This window comes from Halyomorpha halys, unplaced genomic scaffold (genome assembly GCF_000696795.3).
Source record: "Halyomorpha halys isolate HHAL.00 unplaced genomic scaffold, Hhal_1.1 Scaffold212.1, whole genome shotgun sequence".
In the NCBI taxonomy this organism is placed as follows: Eukaryota; Metazoa; Arthropoda; class Insecta; order Hemiptera; family Pentatomidae; genus Halyomorpha; species Halyomorpha halys.
In genome coordinates, this window is record NW_027107855.1 from 823,317 (window position 1) to 834,592 (window position 11,276).

General features: G+C 30.8%; 1 protein-coding gene across 1 annotated transcript; it reads left to right on the forward strand.

The window, feature by feature from the left end:
• Positions 1–3,844: 3,844 nt before the first annotated feature.
• eIF3h (eukaryotic translation initiation factor 3 subunit h) lies at positions 3,845–10,035 on the forward strand. Its single transcript, XM_014418897.3, has 6 exons — positions 3,845–4,013; positions 4,178–4,331; positions 4,454–4,621; positions 5,413–5,656; positions 7,457–7,592; positions 9,767–10,035. Exons 1-6 carry the CDS (start codon positions 3,954–3,956, stop codon positions 9,971–9,973), a joined length of 969 nt encoding a protein of 322 aa, XP_014274383.1. The 5' UTR covers positions 3,845–3,953; the 3' UTR covers positions 9,974–10,035.
• Positions 10,036–11,276: the final 1,241 nt, after the last annotated feature.

Below are 11,276 nucleotides of genomic sequence, written 5' to 3' on the forward strand. Positions count from 1 at the left end.
TATATATATGTATTATTTTCAGCATTTTTGGTCCATCAACAATTAAATCACAGGAAGCCATTCTGGAGATATTCATGCTTTAATCAAAAATTCCTTTGGAAGGTTTTAACTGTAATGTAAACAGCATGGAGTTGATATAAGCCATTCTCCTTCAAATGTAAAGTGAAGCCAAAAAGAGGGGGATTGGCCACGCCCATGGGCACCATGTTTACATCAAGGTAAATATGAATTTACCCCTTTATGTAATTATCTGAAAAGTCATTGATTTATCATGAATATTAACTGCATATAAAATATAGTAAAACCTGTTGTAGGCTCTTTGGTTAATCAACAATGAAAATTCATTAAACCATTCTCGAGAAATTCGTTCTTTGATAAAAACAATTTAAGTGAAATTCACCAATTGTAATGTATACTGAGACAGGTGATTTATCTGTACACCATTTCCACTCTTTTGGGTTAACTTTTCTGAGAAACTTACCCTCTCCATTGCACTCCCTACTGCAGTTTATACAAAAGCAGAAGATAGTGGATGATTGGCCCCAATTCCTTTCACCTTTCCCATTAAATTCCGCCTTTTTGTATCAATTTTCTTCCCACCTTACTTTTTTAATTATATTCCATCCTTCAAGCGAAATAGTCAGACACATAATACGTAACTACCGTTCATTTACCATTGGCTGCTTCTGAGAAATTACTATTATTAAAGTGCTGCAATAATTTTTTTATTTATTTGTTTGCTTGAACATTCAGAAAAATTAATGGTGAAAGCAATCAGACAAACTCACAAAATTAATAATGATTTTTTCTTTATGCAGTCTTTAATAGAGATGAAAAGAAATTTCTTTGAAGAACTATTATCTATTAAATATTGCAACTAATATAATTATTGGTTATTGGTTAAATAACTAATTAAGAAAAAGAAACATAAAAAGGACAGCTCAATAATTCAAATAAATCGTATTTCATTAAAAGCAAACATACCAATAAAATTAACATAGCATAAAACCATTAACATTAAACTACTTTCTAAGACTTTTCTTCTGATTTTATTCATCTCAAGCGCTACCTAGTGACAGATTCTTACACTTCTCTGGATATTACAGAATATTAATTTCGAGGTTTCTTTAAACTTTGAATGGAATAAAATTAATTTTTAATTCGTGGGATCAACTGTATTTATTATCTTTATGGGTCCAATGCAGTAGGCACTTCTACTTACTAAAAAAATCAATTTTTGGTTTGACTAAAACCACCTTATTTTTTTTTAACAGTAGACTGGTATATATATTCAGTTATGTAGTCAAAGAGCATTGATAACTTTAAAATTCAGAAATAATGTGTGCCCCAACACATTATACACTTTTATAAATACTGAAAACAAAAATAATATACTCCAAAAGACTCCTTAGAATGTAGTAAAAGGAGAAAGTACATTGTTTATAAACATGCCATTAAAATTTTGTAGGGGTTTTGGAAAAAAAAAAAAAACCTTCAAATACCAAAGGTAGTAAGAGGTAAGACCTAACACGAATTACTTTCTTTTTCACAGTAATGCACTTATTAATTCACTTTTTCTTTCTGTTTTAGAGGGATCGGAAAAAAAAGAGCACTGTACATAATTTTGGGTGGGCATTCAAATAAGAGAAAAGTACAGGAGGCATACATATAGGCAGGAGTTAAAAAAATAATAGGTTTTATAGAAGATTACAATTCAAAAATACATACTTTTTTTAGTTGGAATCAAGATTGAATAGATGGAGTATTTGCTATTGGAATAAAAAAAAAAAAATTACTGGAATTATTGAATCACCCATGAAATGTACAAATAACATTTAGATTATTACATATGCTTATCATCAAACAAAACATATTAGTGCTTATACTTTGTAGTTTCTGTACTTGTTGTTATTGACCAATTATAAGCTTTTTAACAGACTCTTGGAAACTGGAATGAACTTTAAATAACTCAATCACAAATTAATTCTTCATTTGATAATAAAAGTATATTATAATATTAAACTAAGAACAAATCTAATTCCGATTTCATGAACTTTCATGGGGACTTACATTCTTTAATCCTTTCAAACATCTTACAGTTTTAAAATATTCTCAACTGAATTGAACTTAAATTTACATTACCAGAAAAGTTTTCAACAGTCATACTTAAAATTCCCACCATGGCACATTCCTAATATTTGTAATATTTATAATATTTGTTACAAATGGTATCACCAATCAAGTCACAGTAGCATCATAATATAATATTTTCCCTAATTTCTAGAGAAATATACTGGGAATTTCTTCATATATAGCAATGATTCGAAAAGTGATAGTGGTGTTGGAGCAATAATAGAGGACTACATAGTGTAAACAGGTCTCCTCTCCGAAAGCAATTCATTTACTGTAGAACCGACAGCAATTTACCTCGGGTTACGGGAGGCCTATTATGGAACAAGCAAAAATAATGTCTTACTTTTCACGGATTCCATGAGCTCATTGTCACTATTGAAATACTTACATACAAAACATTCTGTCGCAGTAAATTATCTTAAAATTAAAGTGGACTGACTGCACAGTTTTGTTCATGAAGACACAAAGACATCCAAAGCAATAGTAAAGACCAAGCTGCATCATTGATCCCTCCATCTGACTGCTTAGATTGCCCCCACAACGATCTCTATCCTCTCGTGACAATAAAAATATTAAATATTCATATATATAATATAAATCCAGGCTTGGGACAACACAACACAAAACACATTAAGAGCATAGTACATCCTGGCTGTGGATTGGCTTATATTATATATTTTTTTTAAATGTCCTCATGGTCAAACAGATATGAACGTGATATAAAAGAAAATTCTTTTAAAAATTACTATAGTATCTATGATTTCAAAAATTAATCAGTCTTTACATGACATGATTTTTAGAAAATATAGATATAGATAATTTAGAAATAGAAAATTTTTATAAAAAAATCTAAGATATGTGTTGATTTAATTTTTATAAATGATAACAGAAATATATAAATCTAGAGAATCATTTAAAAACCATGAGTAATTATTATTATTTGTAAATAAGTTAAATTATTTATTCTAAAACCTTTAAAGTTTGGAAATCAGTAATTTTTGATAACTGAAAACTTGCTTAATTTTAAATTCATAAGAAATGTCTTTTAAATTATATGTATATCGTTGTGCTGCTTGAATGGTGGCACATCTGACAAAAACAAAAATTTTGATTTGATTTGGAATTTGACGTATTCCAAAGATTCTTAACAGAGGCTGTCCTACAGATCGTCCTAAAGCTGTTAGGGTTGTTGCAAATTAACACCAGTTTTTGGTACGATCTATGGAATGCCTCAAAAACAAAATAAAAAAAAAAAAAAACTTTTTGTCTGATGTTCCAATATTCATGCAAAGCAAGGATATGTATGTGCGTATTCAGAACTTGTATTTAAAAATAGAAGTGTCATTGAATCAAAACTGGTAGATTAATTTTGTTTTTAAACATGTAATCACGAAAACTTATTCTGAATTTTGTAATAATTATATTAATATAAATTTAGAATGTATTTTTATTAAGTTATAAATCATTAATTATTTGATAAAAAAATTCTTTAAGGAAATAATCTTGTTTCGCTTTACAGAGCAAGGGAGGGGGGGGGTTTACTATTACTTTTATATTGGTCTAAATTTTTTGTAATGTTCATTTTAGTTTAAAAACAACAGTTTACTAAGCATATTCATAACTCTGATAAATTTTAAAATTAATTATTTGTAGAACATTTTAATTTTTATAACAGGTTCGGTAAAACTAAATCAAAACATTGTTTCTCTGATTATAACCTCACCTCTCAAAGCTCGTGGACAGCTTAGTCCACTACCATAAGTGCTTCTCTGGTTGAATTATTTTAATTACTTAGTGCTGTTATTATTTTAACTCTTAAGATGATGAGAAGAATTCAAGAGCAGGAGACGCCTATCGACCATGTCCAAATGGATGGGTTGGTAAGTAATTTAAATTAGATTGTTGTTACGGCCAGAACTTATTGTATTGTTTATGTTTTTTTTCTTAATACATTTAGAAAAGAAAATTGAATGTAGTCATTAAAATGATGACTAGCATGAAATTCCAGGAATCCATTTCAATGTTGTTCCTCATTTCTTTGTAGGCTGTCATGAAAATAGTGAAACATTGCCATGAAGAATGTGCAGGAAATTTAGAAGTAGCTCAAGGTGCATTATTAGGTCTTGTTGTTGATAATAGATTGGAAATTACCAACTGTTTTCCTTTTCCTAAAACCTATGATGAGTCAATTGATGAAGGTATGTGTGGATTGTTTTTATGAAATTCTATCTATTTATTCAATTGTTTTAATGTTATTTATGCTTTTATTAATTTTTACAACAATTATACCATTATTATTTTATCCATGATTTTTTTATAGAGGAGTATCAGCTCGATATGATGAGAAGATTGAGGCGTGTTAATGTTGATCATTATCATGTAGGATGGTACCAAAGTTCTGATGTAGGCAGCTTTTTGAGTGGCCCATTGCTGGAATCACAATACCATTATCAGACGTCTATAGAAGAATCTGTTGTGTTGATTTATGGTAATTGTTTAAGTAATCTTTCTAATAGCTTATCTATATTGTTTCGAATAAAATTTATTACTGGTTATTAAAAAGTGCTTAAGATTGCTCATTCTTGTCCTATTGTATTACACATACTTATTGTATAATATTCCTGAATATTTAAATATGGGTTAAAACTTTTTTTTTTTGTTGTGGTTTCATACCATTGCAGCCTAAACATTATAAGATTGTTAATTTTAGAAAAAATTCTGTAACTGTAACACTTCAAAAAATTATTAAGTTCTTGAATCAATATGCACCAACAGTTTTTCGAAAAGCTATAAAATATGTTGATAAAAAAGACATCTTACAAAAAAAAAAAAAAAAAATTAAATTGATACTCCTATTGTTAACATTATTTTTAAGAATCTGAAACAATTTGTGTGATGTTGCTGATTTTTAGCTTGTCTATTACCAATTTTATTCCAAATGATTGAGAGGAAGAATCGGATGTCACATTTGCACATAACATATCTGATGGTTCTTAATCTTTCAAAAGGCTTTTAAAGACTGTAGTTCATACTAAATTTAATAAATTCTACTATTACAAATGAGGAATAATAAACTTACTTTCAATGTAATCAAAAAACTGTCATGCAATGGTAGGAAAAGGTGCCTTTTCTTACCAGCATGTCAGTCATGTAGCATCTATTGATTTTATTACAGATTTTCTCTTTGAGTATGAAGTCACATATTTATCAGCATTTTATTTACTTAATAAGCAATATCCATATTCTATTTATTACTATATTATTTTAATTTGTTTACAGACACGCAGAAAACCGAAAGAGGGTTCCTAACCCTTAAGGCTTATCGTTTAACCCCTCAAGCAATCGCCATGTATAAAGAAGGGGAGTTTACTCCCGATGCCATGAGAGCTTTAAAAGTTTCTTATGAAAATTTACTAACAGAAGTCCCACTTGTTATTAGAAACTCCCCCTTAACTAACATTCTAATGAGCGGATTAGATGACATGACTCCTAGTTCTGTAAATTTCCTGGATTTGAGTACAAAGTAAGTATCTTTTGTCATATTCATATTGTAAGTTAAAAATGAAACTATTGATAAGGACGTAATGCAGGAGATTAGTCTTTAGTATGTGCATAGCCAATTTTAGCCTTGGGCAAATTCCAGCGATGATCCAAAATTTATTTCTTAATACTTAATCCTTTAGTGACCTCATGGTCCTTTGCGGGCTCAGCAGCCTAAGACCCGTGGCTGGCTGCCGAACCCATTGGCCTGAATACTTTTCGACGATATTGAAGTTTGTTTTTGATACTTGTTAATACTTATTCAGCAGAGAATCAAATATTCTTCAATTTGTTTTATTATAACTTTTTCACTAAGAGTTATAAGGCCAAAAACCAAAAAAAAAAATTAATCAGATCCTTAATTATTGGTTTAATACTGGTAGAAATACCTTTCTGTGTTAAACAATAATTATTTGCAGATTTATATTTTATAGGCTGGGTTTTATACATCAGAATGGTTTACTATTCATTCTTTAGAAACAAAGAAAATGAAAAGTGCATTTGTATGAACTCTGGTGGCTATGATTTGCCTTGAGATCCAAGATATTGTCAGAGACAGAGCTGATGAATCAGTGAATAGTCCTCAAGCACTGAACTGGTCAAACTGATATACCAGTCTGATATATAGCCTGTATAAAAAAAAATTGTATTCTAATTTATTATGAATTTGATATCCTTTATACTAATCTGCTATTAATGATCATTTTCTATTTAGTGTCATAAAATTTCTTTTGCTTGATAGTATCATATTGTTATCCGGAACCAATAAACATAGAGTATTGTTAGTATTTTAAATTCATAGCCTCTTCCATTTTGTTTAAACTTTGTAAACTTGTTCTGTCAATATGCCACTTCCTATGCCAGTTGGTTCTTCACAACAAATGGGCACTTGATATTACATGTTTTTTCATTTATTCAAATGTATCAAGATATGTTGATCCACTTAGCCATTGATAAATAACCACCAGAAGGGCTTGTACACCCCCAAACTACAACCTTTTCTCCATCATGTTTGACAGTTTTAATTAAATTTCTGTTTTTTATTTTGTTCTCCAGGCCTTCCGCACACATTAGCACATCCATTAAAAGAAAAAAAAAATAAATAAATTTTGAGTTGTTGCTAAAAATTACAGAATCTTAAAACATTTGATGTTAATTAAAATGAATTTAAACTTCTTATTTTTGTGGTAAATTTGTTCATATAAGACTTTTTCTAGATCCCTGACACCTGCAGCTCTCTGAACATAACTTAGTTCTCAGTTTCTTTAAGACACCACTCACACTATAGGTTTTCGAAGTCATCAATTATCAATAATCAGATCATTGTATGGCATTTTAATCTGGCATTCTAAAAGAAATTTACTCTATCATCAATAAATTAAAATATTAAGTAGTCCTCTAAAAGGTATTCATTGAAGAAGCATTTCAACACAAAGTATACAAAAAACTTTTTTGATCCATTGTAGGTACCTGACATAATTTCTTTAAATATTTACCATTAGAACAAACCATGTTGTACAGCACCTGTAACATCCATTCTTTTTCTAAATGGCTTATAATATCATTGTTTGGTTACGAATAAGGAGAAATAATTGTACAGAATTTTCTCAAGAATTTAATTTTCTTCTTTAATTAATGAACTTGGGAGGACATTATGAAGTATATCTATCCCTTATTAAAAAAAAAACCTTTTAGTTTTAATCACCATAGAACACAGTTGTTGTTTTAGGGTTATGGAAATATTTATGTTAGTGGTATAATACTTTTTGATTTTTTTCAACAGTTCTGTTTTGGAAGGTCATCTTAGAAGTTTAATGGAACATGTTGATGATTTGAATCAAGAAGCCATTAAATTTAATCGTTACCAACACGCAGTGGTCCGACAGACTCAAGATAAACAAAGATACGTACATAAGAGGGTAAGAAAATTATATTTAATCAGATTTATGTATGTTCTGGTTCTTATTCAACCTAATCCAACAAATGATTGATGTTGAACTCCAATTTTTCTTGACTAATTAAAGGATAATTTAGTTTTTGTCTTTGAACTGAGTGGTCTATTATAAAAACTTTAATAGAGAGAAAAATAAATATTTCTAAATTGAAATTAGCAGTAATTTAGAATGAAATCTTTTGATTTACTAAATAAAGAGTTTTTGAATTTCTGATGATAATAAATAGTTTAATATTTTGAAAAATTTCTGTGAGGAGATACAGTTACAACATGCATAAGTCTATAGTATGTGACATTAGTTGATATTGTTCCATTTTAATTTCCTATTTTATTGAAGTTAAATTTCTATAACCCAACAAATATTTTGTTGTGTCTATTTGCTAGGCTGAAAGTCAGATTTTTTTATTTTATAACTTTCTTGTTTCAACATTCGGAACAGAGCCCCCCACTCGTGTCTCTTCTAAATAGCCAGCTAGGTATGATAAAATCAATGCTTGGGTTCATATAAACTTGTATGTTGTTTTTTTAAAATAAAAACAATTATATTGTATCTTATTCATTAAATAATAAATCTTAATCTAATGATCTAAGAAAAAAGTCTGCAATTTACCATGCCAGAAATTAAAACATCCATGGCCCACTAAGCCAGGTATTGAACCATCCACAGCACACTATGTCAGAATTATTATTATTTATTTATTTATCACCCTACCCTGCCTATTAGACGGGTGTTCGCAGCAGTGGGTACAACTCATAGCTGCATATAACAAACATTACATAGCTGTGCACACAGCTTGCTCTTGCTTCAAAATATATCTTGCTCTTCTCCAGAGGCCTTGCTGGCGTAGCTTATTCTCTCCTACCCAGGGATAAGTGAGTAGAGCCCTGTTTCCCTCATCATATTGGCTCTCAGTGCTTCATAGGCGGTACAGGCAAGTATGATGTGCTCAGCGGTCTCAGGAACCTCACAAATTGGCATAGATGTTCGATGTTTATGCTATGTGAGGCGAGCTTAGCTCGGAAACCCCCATGCCCCATGAGGAACTGTGAGATCCAGTAGTAGGGGAGGACCCATGTTGATTCTAGGCGTGAACCAACGGTTGGAAAGTACTTCCTTATAGTGGCCCCTTTTAAGCAATTCACCCACCATTGACTCCATTCTTGCAAGGTTTCTTCTCGAAGGATCCTCTTCCGCTATGTCAGAAATTAACCCATCCATGGCCTACTAACCCAGATATTGATCCATCCACAGCCCATTCCCATTCATAATTTGGGACAAAGGGGAGTCCCCCCTGGAAAATATTTGATAATTAGGTACTTATGTAAATAAATTCTGTAAATGCACTTTAATAATATATTAACCAATTAAAGACTTTCAGGTGACCCTGAAACACCATTAAGGTAACAATAAAGCAGCTTACTCCTATCTATCTTACTTAATCTACCTCTTGAGTAAGATTGTAGACTCAGCAGTAGGGCACTTCATCTCAGTATGATCAAAGGTGGCCCGCCAGTGGGTCACCCTGTAATGAACATGTAATTTACTGTTTTATTCATTGGTAAAGTTTCCATTGGTGATTTTTTGCTACCCATTATTCAGTTAATCTAGCCAACCTAGGAACTACAAAGTGCTGAACAAATAGCATTTTTCATTCCCAGACCGCTTTAGTGTGTGTGTTTATTAAGAATTTGAGTTTCTGTTAGTCCCTCCACGCACAAGGCTAGATTGTTTGAGTAAGACGCACATGAAAAGTCTCTTGCTTTGATTTTATTTCCTTTTGTGTGTGAATCCAAACTTAAATCCTATTATACGTAGGGTAGGGAGAGGTATCGCTTCAGGTTCAGATCTCACGCCTCCTGTGCAAAGAATCTTACTATGAATGAGATTTCATAGTTGATACAAAATATTAATATTCTCATCTGGCTCTTCAATTTTTTAAGGTGTTTACCCTGATCATTTGTATGAATATTATTAAATTCTTTTCAATTTTTTTTTAGTTCTATAGACCTATCTGAGGGAATAGAAACCATGTGTATTTCTATTTCTTGGCTAGTTTGTTTTTATTTAGTTGAATATGAATTTATTTTCACACTTTTGTTTATGTATTATAATGTTTTCTAACCCAAACATTATTACAGATGCAGGACAATGCTGCCAGAGCTGCTAAAGGCGAACCTCCTCTACCTGAAGAAGACCTTAACAAGTTATTCCGACCCATTCTTGTCCCTCCCAGGCAGATGCCTATGATTATGGCTGGACAAATAGATGCCTACTCTCAACATATTTCACAGTTCTGCTCCCAATCGCTTGCAAAACTGTATATGATGCAATCACTTCAAGAATAATAGTTTATAAATACTTGAAATATATCTTCCTTTTCTATTTACTTGTAAGGAACAGATTTGTATATCTGTAGTTTTTTTACTACCTTTTTCCTTTCACTTGATCTACTCCATTTGTTTTATTTTTTCTAGAAATACTAGTAGTAGCATAGAGAATGCAAGGTAATAATGAAGAATGTTTTGGTTTCTATTTTAAATGGATTTATAATTACTGTTATTATTATGGAAGTGGGGTAGCTCAGTGGGTAAGGTTGCTACTAACCCAGAACCTGGGTTCAAATCCAGCTGTGGGAGATAATTATTTATTTTGTTACTGTAGCTGTAAATCAATCCTGTGAGTTTGGGAGACCTTCTACAGCCCACTCATTCTTCTTAATTTGGGAAAAAACCTGGCAGTTAGTGCGATGTTGACAAAATTAGCTTATTGTATGACTGTTGAAGAAACAGTATAGCGGTATAGCTAGTGTTTGTTTATTTATTTATTTTTTAATTTGATTATTATTTATGTTTTTCCGTTCAATGTTATATTTTTGTCAGTAAACCTTTTGATTTTAAAAACTGAAACAATTCTATTGTTTTATCATTGTCTCTGAGGTGTTTTGAAATATCTGGGTTTAATCTTAAGCTATTGAGGTGTGATGTGAAATATGAGCATTGTTGGAAAATATGGCTAATTGTCAAATTGGTGTTGCAATACTGGCAATTCGGAGCCGTTTCTTTTAAAATAAGATAGGAATGGGTGAGTCTTGTGTAACCTATTCTCAGCTTGGTCAGTCGGACCTCTCCACAGCATTTGTGGCTGGAGGTATACAATTGAGGTGTTTATAGTTGGCTATAGATTAATTGAGAAGAATATGGTCAGGAGTGCGGTCAGCAAAAGATACACTAATAATCAAAAATTTATTTGTTTGTGCCGACGTTTCAACCTAAATTTCAGGCCTTTATCAGGGTTAAAAAAAAAAAAAACATAACTCAGAGGAACATAAAAATAAAAGGAAAATAATAAATAAAAAAACTTGGTAATATACATAACAGCAAATTAAGTAGATGCTACGCTTTTTTTTTGTTCTTTCAGGCCTGAAATTCAGGTAAGTCTCAGTAATCTGAACTAAGATTCTGTGAGCCAGCTTAGATTATCATATATATTCATTTTTATGTATTTAGTATGTATACAACATTGTTTTAATTGAAAATTATGCAAAGAACATAGATTTATATGACATGCATATTATATGGTCATAATGAAAGAAGTGAAAGATTTTTGTTTGTTTCATTTATTATCAATTTAACTATTATAACAATATAA

Coding starts and splice junctions, on each gene's coding strand:
- eIF3h (XM_014418897.3), top strand. CDS start 3,954: ATGATGAGAAGAATTCAAGAGCAGGAGACGCCTATCGACCATGTCCAA. Junction 4,622..5,412: donor ATCTGTTGTGTTGATTTATG/GTAATTGTTTAA, acceptor ATTTGTTTACAG/ACACGCAGAAAACCGAAAGA. Junction 7,593..9,766: donor AAAGATACGTACATAAGAGG/GTAAGAAAATTA, acceptor ACATTATTACAG/ATGCAGGACAATGCTGCCAG.